The sequence below is a fragment of the Danio rerio genome, chromosome 12 (genome assembly GCF_052040795.2).
Source record: "Danio rerio strain M-AB ecotype USA chromosome 12, GRCz13ab, whole genome shotgun sequence".
Taxonomy (NCBI): Eukaryota; Metazoa; Chordata; class Actinopteri; order Cypriniformes; family Danionidae; genus Danio; species Danio rerio.
In genome coordinates, this window is record NC_141032.1 from 27,667,774 (window position 1) to 27,684,805 (window position 17,032).

Consider the following 17,032-nt stretch of genomic DNA (forward strand, 5'->3'; position numbering starts at 1 on the left):
CTGTGTCCCTGATTCTATTATCCCAGTAAATCCATCCACTGTAGAGACTTCCATCCCTTCCTCTTGAGTCCATATGGTGGAGTTTGTCTCGATCCAAGTATCACTTTTGCTCCATTGGAATCCGGCCATTCTGGAGGACATGGGCGTTACTCTGCCATTTTTGGTAACTTTTTTTATTATTATTATTATTTTTTAACTTTATTATTATCATTATTATTATTTTAGAGGGAACAGAGGACAGGTGTGTGTTTATTTATAGATTATAATCTCTGCATATGTGCAGTTATTTGTCTTAAAAAAATATATAAAAATTTTCAATTTACTGTACAATTTCTTCTAGCAAAAAAGAAATTATAAACCATCACAAAAGCTCTAATGGTTTCTGCTACAAATACTGTACCTATAAAAAATATTGCAGACCATCAAATCATAACCATCAAAACCAAAAAAACTGATGGTTTCTAATGTGTTTTAGGATGTATTGGTTTAAGAATGCCAAGAATAAGGTGAAAAATAACCAGTAGGGACCCAGAGGAAAATAACAGTTTCCATTAAAATCAAAACAATTCCCACTACTAAAACAATCAAAACCTTAACAAAATTTGATATAGTTTGTGCTGTTTTTTTATTTTTATTTCTATGTGATATGCATATGCCCATAGCTAGGGGGGTTGGATGGTTCAGAAGACCCACCCCTCAACGACAACCCAGCAATCATTTTTTTTGTTTTTGTTTTTAAAGTATGTCTAAAAGATGTCTAACAGACGTCTAAACAGTCGTCTTGGCTAAAAACAAAAAAAATGAGCAAGGTGTGAACACTAAAATCAGACCATATTGAAATTGATTTGAATACTATTTAGGCTACTGTTGTTATCCATGAATTTTCAAATGTACTTTTTTTTACAAGAGAGGCAAGAAAAAATTGTGAACCTCTAAATTATTATTATTATTATTATTATTATTATTATTATTATTATTATTATTATTATTATTATTATTATTATTATTATTATGTTTTAATAATCTTTTATTCAAATGGACAAATTCTGACTGAGGAAGGTTAGCTGTGTTGGCCAGTTTGTTATTTGCCTAGTAAAATATATTAGTAAGATTACTATGTTGTTTTTTTTTTAAATCATTAACAAATTAACAGATGCAGGTAAAAAATGACATATGTGGGTAGTGAATATTTAGGCTGTTTTGCAGCATGCCCGCCAGCCCCGGTCTTCACTTTTATAATATACCCCAAGAAGTTTAATTTTTTTATTAGATTTTATGCGGATGCACTCCCACTGCAGAATCATCCCAATCAATCTAACATTATAAATTCTTTCCAAATAGAGATATTAAGTCATCTGGTAAAATTGTATTTGTATCACCATATGTATATCGTAAGATAAAAAATATCAAAATGTTAGATTTTTCATTATGGTACAGCCCTATAGTGTATATAATCATGAAAACTTGTATTTGGCTTATTCAGTACTCAAATGTTATACACATTGATAAAATACACTGAAAACATGCAATCAGTTTAGTATACAATCCTCCCCTATTAGTTAAGCATGCATTCTTTCATTTTTAAATGAATTTATTTTTATTTTATTTGCAAAACCATGATAACTATAATTTAATAATGTCTTTTGTGGCAAATTATTTAGCACACACTAAAAATATATGATTGAACTCTTGATGAACATGATTGATGAACTCTCAAAACTGTAAAATCCTAGAATTTACCCCTAAAGGAGGAAACCAAATCAAGGAGGACAAAATTCTTATCAGGCCAGTAAAGTCTCCGTCCACCACACCCGTCACAATTTGTGTTTATGAATGTGATGTGCTGGAGTGTTTCTTATGACTCACTGAACTATATTGTGTTGCTTTCCCCCGGTCGTGCTCAGATAACGCTTAAGACAATACGGCTACTACAGCGGCCGAACTCATGGGGTTATGAGTATAGGACTGTTTGCTGAAGGAAGGAAGTGTTCACTTAGTGCTTTTTAGACTTCAGCTCTTGAGGAAGAGGAGGAGGAGGGTGGGACTTCCTTGCCTTGTGCAAAGAGCCACTGAAACTTGCACCAAGCACACATTTCTGACAACAAAACAGGAAAGGCACAGAGCAGTTGGTTTGTTTGTCACAGGTGCTCCGTTACTGAAGATAAGAATGAGCCAAAGTGGAGCCTGTCCTTCAGTGCAACAGGCATATTAGTGGAAAAATAGAGTTTATACAAGAGTAGTGTGTATGTATATACAGCAGTCAATAGGGTTGGGCCGATAAACAATATTATATTGAATTGCGATACAATTTATGTCAATAACAATGATAGGCTTTGGACTTTACTCTATATTTATTTAGGAGCCAATCAGACAGCAGAAATGTGCAACAATGGGGATCTAAAGTGTGTTGATATTAGAGATGTACTGAATTTTTGGCCATCAAAAATCTATCGTCCGAAAATATGTTATGCCATTAAATGAACTCTCTAATTTTTGTGGCTTCGGTCATTGTTGGTGTAATCTTTTAAATCTGGAAGCGTTCACAAGTGATATTGAAATATAGTTATTGTTCAATATGGAAAATAATTATCAAGATTGCATTTTTTGCCATATCGCCCAGCCCTAGCAGTCTATTATATAATCAAAAAAGACACTTTTGGAGTTAAAACAAACTCATTTGAAATGGATCAAAGTTTTTCAAAATTGGGAATGGGTGTTGTTCAATCTTTTAGACAATTTTCATAATCTTTTTTGATGCACTTTAAATGTTGACTACTATTTGTGTGTGTTATTAAATCAGCAACATATATAATATAATAAATATATAATATAATATAATATAATATAATATAATATAATATAATATAATATAATATAATATAATATAATATAATATAATATAATATAATATAATTCATTCTTTCATTTTTATTCATTTTTTAATTTGGGGTCGCCACAGGGGAATGAACCGCCAACTTATCCAGCATGTGTTTTTACGCAGCGGATGCCCTTCCAGCTGCAATCCATCACTGGGAAACATCCATACACTCCCATTCACCACGGACAACTTAGCCCACCCAATTCACCTGTACCACATGTCTTTGGACTTGTGTGGGAAAGCGGAGCATTCGGAGGAAACCCATGCAAACACGTGGAAAACATGCAAACTCCACACAGAAACTGACCCAGCCGAGCCTCGAACCAGCGACCTTCTTGCTTGAGGCAACGGCACTACCTACTGTGGCACTGCGTCACCACTATATTATATTATATTATATTATATTATATTATATTATATTATATTATATTATATTATATTATATTATATTATATTACTTATGTTATATTAATTACATTTTTATGATGCGGTGACGCAGCAGGTAGTGCTGTCGCCTCACTGCAAGAAAGTTGCTGGTTTGAGCCTCAGCTGGGCCAGTTGACGTTTCTGTGTGGAGTTTGTGTATTCTTCCCGCTTTCTCGTGGGTTTCCTCCGGGTGCTCCGGTTTCCCCCATAGTCCAAAGACATGTGGTACAGGTGAGTTGGGTTAGCTAAATTGTCCGTAGTGAATGAGTGTGTATGGATGTTTCCCAGAGATGGGTTGTAGCTGAAAGAGCATCCGCTGCGTTAAACATATGCTGGATAAGTTGGAGGTTCATTCTGTTGTGGCGACCCCAGATTAATATAGGGACTGAGCCGAAAAGAAAAAGAATAAATGAATATTATATTATATTATATTATATTATATTATATTATATTATATTATATTATATTATATTATATTATATTATATTATATTATATTATATTATATTATGTTATATTATATTATATTATATTATATATAAAGAATATGAAAAGTTTTATAAATCCAAGGCTGATCATTTTGGCTTTTTTGGAACGACTGTCAAAGAACAGAACTCTTACTCAAATTTTGATAAAATGTATGTCTGCATGACTGAAAATGGCCTCAAGCTTGCTTCACATAAATCACAAAAGAGCCGCACTGTAGTGGAAAGAATCCAAGAGGAATAAGCTCTGCTCCCAAGAGTCCCTAATCAGCGACCAGAGTGTTTTCCTGCTTTTGTGAGATGTGCTTCATTAATGCCTGACAACCTTTCTTTTACACACTCGCGCACAGAGCATTCATGCACGCACACACTGGATCCACATATGTTCAGATTTACATTCACATATTAGCCAGAGCAATCATTGAGGCGTTTATCAACCTTATCATACATACGCTTGTGAGAGGCCATACATTACAAACCCTCAAAGTTAAACAGCTTTGTCTGAGAACTTCTTGGGATATAAATATTTGCAGAACTCCTTATCTTCCCCAGCAGACCCTTCACACTGATACACGTCTGTGCTTTCCTAATTACATTTCTTGCGTTAAATACTGTGTCAGAAGATTTCATATCTTGGCCAGCAGGAGAGCACACTCAAAAACATAAAACATTTGGTGTAACTTAATATCATCATGACACACACTTCCACATGTTATTTCAACTTTCGAAAGTTTGAAATTAGTTTTCAACCAATGAGATCTAATCCCTTTTATTTGAATTATCTTGGCAACTTATCTCAGTTTACTCTTGCTGAGCCAATCAATCTTAATTAATCAGTTTGGGCAACTAAAATGTTGTGTTAGCTATTATAGTACTGTGAGAAATAAAAAATGAAAATGTACTTATTATTGACAACCTTAAGTGGTTCTAAACCTTTATGAGCTTCTTTATTCTGCCGAAAACATGTAGAAGAGGATATTTTGAAGAAGGCTAAAAATATTAACCATTGACATCTAAAGTACATACTCAAAAATTATGTTGCTGCTTCTTCAAACTACTTATTTAAGTACAGTGCACACTGTAAAACGTGATTAGTTACTTAAAGCGAGTAAACCAATTACCTTAAAAGCAACAAGTTGACTTTACAAAAATAATGTAAGTCAACCCATTGTAACTTGGAACTGTGAAGTTTAATTTTTATAGCTATGCTAATTTTATTAAGTCAACTAATCCCTTTTTACAGTGTCAGACTATTTCAGCACATCTTTTTTCAAATAATTACTGCAATTATTACAATATCACATATTTGGTGCTTGATTAAGTCTAAAAATTCTATTGAATTTAAAAGACACACTGGAGTCTGGAAGAGCAGATTTATATTACTGTATGTCGTTTTGCTAGATGCAGAAAAGCTATAAAAAAACAACTATAATAAAATATAATATAAAATATAATAAATGTTTATTGGAAAAAGTGATTACTTTTATTAAAAATGTGAGTGCAATTTGCATAATAATAAAAATTAAGTGAGCTTAACAGTTTCAAGTTACAATGGGTTGACTTACATTATTTTGTGAAGTCATCTTGTTTCTTTTAAGGCATTCTGGTTTACTCGCTTTAAGTAACTTATCACTTTTTACAGTGCACTATAAAAATGCTGGGTTCCATATGATTCTGTCATATTGCCCCAACATAAATAGATTAGGGTAACTTATTTGTTCTAACTAAACTAAGTAGATTGAACATAAAACATGTCCCAAAAAACCCTAGGAATTGTGTTGGTTCAGCTCATTTTAAGTAAGTAGTTTGAACAAGCAGCAAAAAAAAGAATTCTCCGGTTTCCAGCTTTGTTCGAAGTATCTTGCTTTGGGTTCAACAGAAAAAAAAAGGTCAAACCTGTTTTAAACAAGTGAAGGGAGAGTAAATGATGCAACCCAGGCTCGGTCTGAAAACGTACCCCTATATTTATTTCTGGAGAGCACCAAATACATCCAAGGAGGTACTTTTTTTTTTGCAGTTTTTGTTTTGGCGAAATAACCAGATGTGTATGTGCATGCTTTTTGAGACGTTAAATTTCTCTCACGAATGCCATTCACCCCTGCCCACCAGAGGCCGCTGTTGACTGACTGACTGACTAACTTAACCCAACCTTCCCTAAACCCAACCGATAGTGTTTTCAAAAGCACTGGTTGACTATCACCCACCCACTTACCTACACCCAACCAACAATGTTTTCAAAAGAAATGCAGAAAAAGAAAAGCTCTGACGACAGCCTCATTATTGCCATATTTTCAGATTTTACCAAATCTCACCCTGTTATTTACTTGTTTATTTTATTTTTTGCCTTTTGTTTTTGTCTTAGCTGCTTTCTGGAATAGTTCTTTGCAGGACTCGAACCCTGTCGTCACATTCAACTTTTCTCTGTGTCTCAAATCCTCCAGTATATGCGGCAAGCCACTGGACAAACTGGTTAATGTGGAAAAGCCATACCTACAGAGGTAGGCAGTTAGCTGGTAAGCGCAAAAAAGGAGCGACATCATTTCACAACATAATGTTCCTTTACGTACTTCTGGCTACATAATTCACGATCTCCAGAAATGTACATAGGAATGAACCTATGTTGCAATGATGACAGAAAATTCAGTTTTGGGTGAACTATCTTTTAACAACATTATTTATTGTTTTTAACATACAAAAATATCAAAATTTTAACTGTAACACTCTTCTAAATCTCAAAAATAAGTGAGGATTAAACTCTTACAATACTATCAACATTTTATCCTCTTAATGCCTGCTGGAAACTACACATCCATTACCTAACCTACGGTATGGCACAGCACAGCTCAGCTTGCTTCAGTTCGGTTTGGCTCAACTCAGTTCACATTTCCACTGCAATTTAGTATCAATTTAGTGGGATTATCACTATATTTGTACTCAACCATATTGCCATAACATTATCCTTTTCACTGGCTATGAACGTGAGGAACTCCTAGACATCTTTTGCTGACCACAATGCTGCATTCTGAGGTGTGTTTTTCTTTTGGTTGTATTAAAACAGTTAGTCATATGAACCAACAATACATTCAAATCTGAAGAGGCTAATATTGATGAATCTTAGAGCAATCTGGGATCAGCAGTGTGTATACATTATGTTTTAGTAATGGTGCGGCTCACGTGGAACCAGGTGTAATTAAAAAAGTACCAGGTACTAGATATAAAAAGCAGTGGAAAATCCTCCAAACATGCTATAGAATGCTGTGGGAAAGTGTCTTTAGTTACACCAACAAACCCGATTCATGACATCCGAACACAAAATAATCAGATTAATTTTTTACTCCTTGAAAATGGTTGAACATAATACTAATATGATTTTTAAAAAAAAATTAAGAATTGCAATGTCAGCTCATTCTAATAAAGTAATTTGAGCAAGCAGTGGTAATCTTTCTTCTTCTTCTTCTTCTTTTTTTTATGTAACATTGTAAATTCCAGTAAGGCCTCTTTTGAGAAACTGTGCATTGTTGCACTCCTGACTGGGAGGGTCTATAAACTCACACAGATCGCTGTACGGGGCCACCGCTCCCCCCTCATACTTCACTTTCTGCCATTCACACAAAGCAGGCCTCTATTGAATATTCTACCAGCAGAGGAGACCAAACTCCAGCACATTGTAGTAGAAGAAAAGCAGGAGGGCAGGAAAGCAGACCAGAATAGAGAGTAGAAAATAATTTACAGGATGTTGCATGAATAAGCCCTGTCCTAAGGTTTAAAATTAAATCTTTGAAATTATCTTCATAATACAAAGGTATTTTAACTTATTTTTTTATTTCAAATGTAAAAGTATTTTAACTTAATGTTTTAATTTTAATTTAGTCTGTTCATTGAGTGTGTTCAGCCAAAATTTTATGCAACAAACTAGTCATAAAAATATTGAATGACAAATTCATATGAATTAAGTTAGTTGTTCAATATAAGCCTAAGTAAACACTGCTACTTTATATGACAATCCGGTTTATTTTTTTATCATATTTAAACAGATCAGTGAACACTAACAGAAGCTCTAACATTTGTTTTTTATGCAATTTCTTATTATTTGCTTTTTGTTGAAAATATAGCTACACTAGGTACATAAGAGTATTATAGAAGATTTGTTTATGGTTCCCTGAAGAAGCTTTTTGTGATCAAGCCACCGTTTATATAATGCAGAAAACCAAATTATTTTAAATCAGAATTTAGTTCTCATTTAATTTACACCGCTACAATGCTGGTTTAGTGTCAGTATTTATGTGCAATACACTCATTTATATTGAATGTATCATTTGTTTTATGTCTTAAAGGGCTAGTTCATTCAGAAACTTTAAAAGTTCATTCACTTACAGGGGGTATTAAACGTTTACATTATTTCCCGTTAAACACAAAACTGGAATCTGAAAGCCATCAATATAATAACTACAGATTTTCAACACTTTTAAAGAATATTTTTTGTATGCTGCACACACAATTTTGTTTTTGAATAATTTGACCAATAATGTTGTCTGTTTGATTTCATTTTTGGATGTTTTAAAGTATTAAAGTTTAGGATGTACAGACATTTAATGGAGTAAAATAAATCTTCCAGTATCACATTTGACATGTCATCATTTCATTACAGAAGATGAATATATTGATCTTGGAACAACAATTCATATTTGCTACAACAACTTGCTAAATAAAACCCCCTGAGAACATCCAGATCTTGTTCAAAAATGCCTTTATTAGAAGTTCTATGGAAAATATTAAAATAATAATAATTAAAAAAAACAACATACAGTACAAATTTACTCTGCACACTTTGCATACACACTCCAACTCCAGCTGACGTTGACTCGTTACATTCAGTGTTGCTTTACTTCATCTAAAAAGTAATAGTTATTAACCAGCTACAAACTTAATATCCCTGGTCAGCTCAGCAAGTCTAGAGAAGCACAAAGTCAGAGCATCTTTCATTAGGAATGGTGCGATTGAACGATCTAAAAAGTAGAAAAATAAACAAGGAAATAGCATCTCAGTCACCATAAAAAAGGCATCTTGATCTATGAGCTACATTCAATTCAACTGGCTTTAGATATACACCAAAGCAACTGCTGTGTTAGGTTAAACTATGCGGGATCCTCGACCCCGGCAGGCACATATTAGCTAGTTATTAACCTCTAGATAGGAGAGAGTGCTACATTCTCTGGCACTAGACTGCAATCGTCACGCAACTGTGTGCAAATGGATACTTTCTCTCGCTTTTTTGGTTGTTATCGTTGCTAAAAAACAAAAACCGAACGAAAAGTCATACTTTAAGGTGTGAAGTGAGTTAGTTATTCATGGCCAAAAAGACCTCATTAGACAGGCTACATTCTAGAAATGCCCATAGATCCTCCCTCCAGCACAAGAAATCACAGCGTGACCTCAACAGACGCTACCACTTTTTAATATATTTATATATAATATACACACAGTAAACAAAATTGAAATAAATAGCATACAATCTTAAATTATTTACCTATTTACAGTAAAACAAACGAGTTAACAAAAATATATTATTGTGAGACAAACCCAACGGTTTTCCAGGTTAATATTGGCGATCACAATTTTTAACAGGAATATAAGTGTATTGCTTTTTTTTAGATTCGATAAATACCATATGGACTCAATTTATCCTTGAAGGCTATACTTTTTCACATGACAATAAATAAGTTAAATAGATTTCAAAGCATGATGCAAAATGCAATGATACCACACAGTTTTAAAAAGAAATCGAAAATCTGCAATGACATTCCATGACCAACTTATGAGTCCCAGTTCTTGTGCTCTCACACTACTTCCAAACTTGTGGAATGTTTTCCCAAGATTTACTTCTACGTATGCCTTTTTTTTTTTGCTCCTAGACTGTTGAAGCAATCATCTTGGTTAAAGGAAAAAAAAGAGAAAAGAAGAAATACAATATAATCAAATCTCAATCATGAGATGAACACCAACGGCTGAGACTGATATTTGACCTGAAACTCATGTTGGCACTACTTGGATAAAAGGCTATAATAAGAATAGCAAGTCAATCGTCTGAAATCGACAGCCTGCTGAAGATTGGCAGACGTCTATTTGCGTCCATGCTGGGCGACTCCGAGCCGCTGATTGTGCCAGAGGAACAGCAGGAGCCGCTTAGATACCCTTCAGGATCTGAGAGGGAATCTGGCGGGCTTGGTGGAGAATCGAACACTGGAGACTCTGAGAGTGGATACATGGAGGGCAAGTGGCTCATTTTGAAAGGTGGTGAAGGCGGGCAGCCGTTGGTCTGGATGTTACTGTACAAGCTGCTGCTTTGGGTATGAGGGATGATTGGGGCAAGAAAAGCCTTAAGATCCTGATCGGGGAACGTGAAGGCGTTCAGGCAGGGTGAGGTGGGAGTGAGCGAGCAGTTGGGCGGTGGGGGCGTTCGTGATGTTGGGTTGTCAATCAGAGCCGTGTCACTGCTGCGGGAGCTGGAGAAACCGGAAAAGCTAAGGCTGTGGTGCAGCTTTGGTCTTTCCCTTGGTCTCAGGAATGGGTTCGAAGACTCCTTCTCTCCAAGGATGCCGAGCTCCTGGCTGAGCCTCGCTTGAGTGTTATTTGTAGCAGCTCTGCGTTCATCAGCGTTGTGAATGAAGTGGCAGCGTGGGCCGTACGGGCAAAAACCAATAGTGTGGAATGTGCGACATGGCTCGGTCTTGTACTTAGGGTGACGGGACAGATTTCTCAGTTCGTGATAGCCATGAGCAAACTGACACTTTTCTCCATACTTGCAGGAGCCGTTTTCCTCAAAAGGCCTGCAGAGTTCGGTTTTGTAGCGGGTGGAGTTGATCTGAGAGCCGGGCTTTTGCTGAAGCATTTCCTGAAGCTGTTGACTGCGTTCTCCCGCGTCACTGAACGCGCGGTCTCGGTACTTGTTTTCTTTATTCATGAAGGCAGGTGTGGAGCTCTCAAACCCGATCTGGAGCCTGTTGCTCATGTTGAAGTCCATGTGGTTTGTCGAGTTACTCCTGAAATAACCAAACGACCTGTTGCTGTTGGTGTTGGAAGCAGCAAGCGGGACCCCAACATTCCTCTTTTCCAGCATATTGTGGAGATAGATTGCATTCGAATTCGGGACTTTTTCCTGAAGCAAACACAAATTGTGGGTATTAGTATCGGTTTACCCAACTAAAAAGTAAAAAACATATACATATTTTTTTTTGTATGCCATATTAGCAGAATTGAATATATACATGGCAACAGAAAGTAAATTGTGCACGTCAAATGACAAAACTTTGAATGTACAGGTCTATAAAACACACATTTACATTTACACATATGGCAAACGCTGAGTTTAACACATTTCTGTGTTTGTCACAGTTTTATTTGTTCTCTGGAGTTAAAATTGTGAGGTTTAAAATGTAATAATGTTGACATCATTATTTCGAACATGTAATTCATTAACAAAACTTTTATATATATAGGTTTTCCTAATAACACTAACTACTAATAACACTACTGGTGTAGTTTGTAACAACAGCCCTGCTTGAAAGTGTACAATTGGGCTCTACAAAAAATAAAAATAAATAAATAAAAATGTACAGATAAGTAATGCGCAAAGGTGTCGAAGTTAAATAAAAAAAGTTAACACAAGTGAAAAAAAGCAAAAGACTCGACAAAACTCCTTCCTTGGAGTGCCACACAACACTAACAGTGAGTTGACTGGCGAGTGGTCACATATAGTAAACATGCAGCTCTCAAGTTACAAGTTTGCCAACCCGGATAAATTGAACAAACAAACAAAGATAAACTAAGAAAACAAACAACGGTGAACTTAAAGCCAGTTTATACAGCTGATTTTAAAGCACAAACTCTTACCCTGTCGAAGTCATATATGGAAGACAGCACCGAAGCAGACATTTTCTAAAGTGAGTTCCAGCTCAGAGAAAAAAAAAGTTTTCGGACCGAGAAGGATCCTTGTGTACTCGGAGAAATCCACGGCTGAATGGGGTTTGCCTCTTGAATCGGAGCAGGGGAAGGTCGCTGGAGTTCTTTGGAGAGGAGCCGCACAGGTTTTAGGGAGTGTCGTACATGGGCAAAGTTTGCACATGTGTATAAATGCGTTGCAGCTGTTGAAGGGCGGAGCTCGACGAAAGTTTCTACAGTGCGCTGAAGCCCCGCCTTTCCCGTCACGTGGTGTCCGTCAGATCGTCACTGCCCCTTCCAGACTTGAAGAGCTCTAGTGCGCACTCGCTGCCTGCGTGCTTCAAGGAAATCAACAGTGCATAAATTAAACTCAGGTGCTTGAAACCGGATTCTCCTTCAGCAGGATTCCTTTTTAAGGCCGAATTTTAAATAGTATCTCCATCTAAGGTACTTCTAAATTCCACATCTCTGAGTAATATTGGCGCTATATTGTTGTTTATGGAGTTTTATATACAACCCTGGTCCTCCTAAACACATACATATTTTTACACATACTTCAGGTCTTCAGGACTCTACACTGCCCCCTGTGTTTAAATGTAACGTTACATTACTGTAGGTTTTGCAATGCATGATGATAACTGGATGTTTTTTTAAATAATTATAGATAGAATATAATTGATAAATTATCTATCTATCTATCTATCTATCTATCTATCTATCTATCTATCTATCTATCTATCTATCTATCTATCTATCTATCTATCTATCTATCTATCTATCTATCTATCTATCTATATCCATCAACATATTCATCCATCAATATATCCATCCGTCAATATGTATACAAACTGCAAAACCTTGTTGATAACCTGCAAAAGGCTTGTCTTGTACTCAGATACTTCACTAAATGCATTGATGTCTAACTTTACTGTAGTTTTCAAATGGCTGTGCAAAATAGTATATAGTGCTGTCTTGAGAATTTTCAGGACGTGTCACTAAAATCTGACCTTATTGCATTGAAAAACCTCAACAGAGTAAACTGTCATAATAAAAACATGACAGCCATTTGACTATCTAGTTCATAAACAATGGTGTCAGGACTTTCTCTTTCTCTTGATGACACTGACACTTTTATTGACATGAATACTTGCTTTTGAGGGATGAGCTATCCATTTTGAGCAAATGACATGCTTTTGCAGGTTATCAACAAGGTTTTGCAGTTTGTATACATATTGACGGATGGATATATTGATGGATGAATATGTTGATGGATATAGATAGATAGATAGATAGATAGATAGATAGATAGATAGATAGATGGATGGATGGATGGATGGATGGATGGATGGATGGATGGATGGATGGATGGATGGATGGATGGATGGATGGGTGGATCAATTGATGGATATGTAGATGGATGTATATATTGAGATAGATGGATGGATGGATGGATAGATATGTGGATGGATAGATAGATGGACGGTTTCTTTATTTCACTGAGTGGAAACATAACATGAACTCACTGACTCATTGAGGCTCAGTTTGTGGGATCCTTCTTCAGGGCCTATTTAAGTTCAGTTCATGTGAAATTTCCAAATTTCCTTTCCCTTTCTGCCTTTAAATTGGCAGTTTCTCTTTGCAGTCCTCACCACAGTGGCATCCCTTATGTAGGACGATCAGATGCATTATGTAATACGTTACAGGAGTTTTGTGTGATTTGTCAGGTGGCTATATAACTTATTATTTAGTATTTATTAACACTGCTCATACTTGAAATGTCTGAAAATCAATCATAATATTAGAAAAGTTAGCTTTTACACAGCTTTTAAGACAATTTTTTTATTGGTATTTGATAATTTTTTTTAAATATTGTATATTTTTTTCTATTTAGATTAAAAAAAATGTTTAAATGCATTTTGACTTTCTTGTAAGACAAAATATTTTTAAAAATTACATAATAAACAAACATTTAACAAATAATATACAAAAAATAAGTAAATCCATTGCAATTGTTTTTGCCATTTTGACTAGCTTTCAGAAGACAACTAATCATTATCTATTTATATTTTTTTTGGCTTGATTTAATTCACTTTTATGCAAAATATTTATATGTTCAATAAGTAAATGATGAACAAATGATAATAAAAAACAAAGAAAAAACATTAGTTGCCCTTTGTTACTTGCAAGTCAAATTTACACCAGTATAATTAGCATGCATTATATAGCGTAACATGCTATACAAGCTTCCCATTTGGACAGTGTGTATATAAACTAAGGATAAACCCCCTCATACTGGATAGGAAAGTGGCAGAACACTAATCATAGCAGATGCACTTCTTGGCTACAAACCCTTAATTTAGAGCTTTAAACGGCACGCAAAGTGCAAACCGTAGAGCTGGAAGGGTTCATGGACAACTGAATCAACCCACCGAAAAATAAAACTCTCAAACAAAACTCTGTCCACAGAAACCACTCATCCATTACTCTGACTCCGGTTCTGGCTGAGCTGTTCGGATCATTGCAAAACATTACATCATCACAGAGAGGGAACATCGCTACTACGGCCAAAGCGGCTGCCAAGGCGTCTGCAAAGGACTGTACACTGCCTCCTTTGTGATGTCCACAATGCGGATCCATGGTGACCACTAGGTAGAGAGGACGTCCAATAAGGGAACCAACGCTTCGTGTCTTCCACCACAGCATGTGGTAATGTTGAATTTCGTTTTTAAGCCATGTTTTATGTCAATGTTATTGCTAATATGAAAACATAATGTAATAAATAAGCAAACATTTACTAAAGGAAGTAAAAATTTTTAAATAAAAAAGTTGAAAATATCAGGATGGCCTCAAGATGGAATTAACGCTGTAAAAGTGAATTATTGGATCAACTTAACTTTAACTGGTTACACCTAAAAAGCTTTTTCAACTTAATTTCTTAATAAAAACTGTCAATTTAATTATGTGTGTGTTCAGTTTTGAGTAAGAAATAACTGAAGTAAAAAAGAAATTCAATGAGAAAATAAAACTTCATCGTGTTACACATCCTCTAGCCACATTTCAGTTGAATGCACACCCGCATTCATGTGGGTTTCCTCCGGGCGCTCTGGTTTCCCCCACAGTCCAAAGACATGCTGTACAGGTGAATTGGGTAGGCTAAATTGTCCGTAGTGTACAGTACGAGCGTGAATGAGTGTGTATGGATGTTTCCCAGAGATGGGTTGTGGCTGAAAGGGCATCCGCTGCGTAAAACATGTGCTGGATAAGTGGGCGATTCATTCCACTGTGGCGACCCTGGATTAATAAAGGGACTAAGCCGAAAAGAAAATGAATGAACGAATGAATAAGACAGCACATTTTAATTTTATTATTTCATTTATTCATTTTCTTTAATAATTTCTTATTATTTAGGAGCTGACTGTAGCGCACGGCATGTAAAATGTCCCGGATTTTTACATGTCGCACTACCAGTATTAATAATGGCCTGTCTCCACTGAGTGGAACTACTTTTTGGGTACCCTATGCAAAGGGTACCATAGCTCAACAAAAGGGTACCAAAAGACAGAGCTAGACAATCAACTGGACACTATTGGTTTACAGGGATACGCCACTCGCTCCTGCAACAAGTCAGGAGAATGAAAACAAAGAGTCTTCAATTTTTAAAAACACAGCTGAGACATTACACTGTAATAATATATACATTTAAAACGAGCCATGGTCGACCTGAGCTCAAACAAACCTTGTCGTCGTCTTGATGAACAGCCACAAAGCCAAAGCCAAAATCTGCCTTGTCCGGTTGTTGTTTTACGAGGCCGTCTAAAAGTATGAGAATAATGAAATTTTTGAGCTGATGAAAATAACCTGCGCGTGATTATTAAAGTGCTTCTGACATCTGATCATTTCAGAAACTGACAAACGCGCAAGTGAAGTGTGAAAAAACTAACAAGAAGCCGTAAAAAACAAAGGTGCAAATTATATTTTCAGCAACCTAAAACATGAACAAACTACATTAAATAACTATTATCATCACCTTTTGGACAATTATAAAGTTGGTACCATTGGTACCCTTTTGGTAGTGGAAACTCACGCAAGCCTCATAAAGGTGACCCACACCGACCTATAATGTAACACTCAGTAGAAAGGGTCCATACAGTAAGGCTTTTAATAATTACACCAGTCAGATCGTACTCTTTACACCAGGGGTGGGGAACCTTTTTTCTATCAAGGTCCATTTACATTTTTGTAACATCGTTTAGGGGCCATAGTAAATTATAGGGCTGCTCGATTATGGGAAAAATCATAATCATGATTATTTTGGTCATAATTGTAATAACGATTATCAGTTGAAGTTAAAATTATTCGCCCTCCTATGAATTTTTTATTTATGTATATATATATATATATATATATATATATATATATATATATATATATATATATATATATATATATATACATATATACACATATATATAAATATTTCCCAAAGGATGTTTAACAAAGCAATTTTTCACAGTATTTCCTATAATATTTTTTCTTCAGGAGAAAGTTTTTATTTCAGCTAGAATAAAAGCAGTTTTTAATATTTTGAAACCTATTTTAAGGTCAATATTATTAGTCACCTTAAGCTATATATATATTTTTGATTGTCTGCAGAAAAAAAAAACAACTAAACAATGACTTCCCTAATTACACTAATTAAGCCTTTGAATGTCACTTTAAGCTGAGTATCTTAAAAATATCTGGTAAAATAGAATGTACTGTCATCATAGCAAAAATAAAAGAAATCAGTTATTAGAAATGAGTTATTAAATTTGTTATGTTTAAAAATGAGTTGAAAAAGAAATTGGGGAAAGGGTCGCTAATTCAGGAGGGCAAATAAATCAGATTTTTTATATGCACAGTTATTTTCATTTGTAAATAAGGAAAGGGAAAAAATACAGTAGAATAAAAATTTGAAACAAACTGTGCTTTAAGCATCTTTGCTGTAAGAAAAAAACTTCAGCTGCAAAAGCCCTTCAGTCAAGAGCAGTGAGGGATTTTTCCTTTTTATTGTTTGATTAATGAACAAAACAGTCAGCAGCAGGAATATTGCGCACTGTCACTTTAAGAATAGTGTGGCTCTGATATGGTTTCTCTTTTCGCATGTCTTTTGATTCTCAACTTGTTTGTTTATTACACAAATGAGGGTTAATATGAATAATCACTAAACACCGCGCTCTGACACAAATGTGCGTGTATTTGAGCATTAATGCGCTCTCACTGAGATGGCGTTAGATGTGTGTGCTCTGCTCGTCTACGAGGCTAAG

The 17,032-nt window shown here is 35.3% G+C and overlaps 2 protein-coding genes across 24 annotated transcripts in view; one reads left to right on the forward strand and one right to left on the reverse strand.

Annotated features, from left to right (window-relative positions):
• Nucleotides 1–17,032, forward strand: part of LOC147834477 (uncharacterized) — a 119,227-nt gene that overhangs the window by 56,165 nt on the left and 46,030 nt on the right. For 12 of the 23 annotated variants that reach the window (XR_015504159.1, XR_015504158.1, XR_015504160.1 and 9 more), the window contains one exon: nt 14,193–14,432. The gene's annotated coding sequence lies outside the window, so the exon portion shown is untranslated. Of the gene's footprint in view, nt 1–26; nt 164–12,041; nt 12,174–14,192; nt 14,433–17,032 lie in introns of those variants that run through there. The other 11 variants (XR_015504168.1, XR_015504169.1, XR_015504167.1 and 8 more) reach the window with 2 other exon arrangements.
• zfp36l2 (ZFP36 like 2 zinc finger CCCH-type) lies at nt 8,519–11,908 on the reverse strand. The gene is given in 2 exon segments (NM_207055.3): nt 8,519–10,944; nt 11,679–11,908. Coding segments are annotated over 2 exon segments (1,122 nt in total). The 5' UTR covers nt 11,721–11,908; the 3' UTR covers nt 8,519–9,864.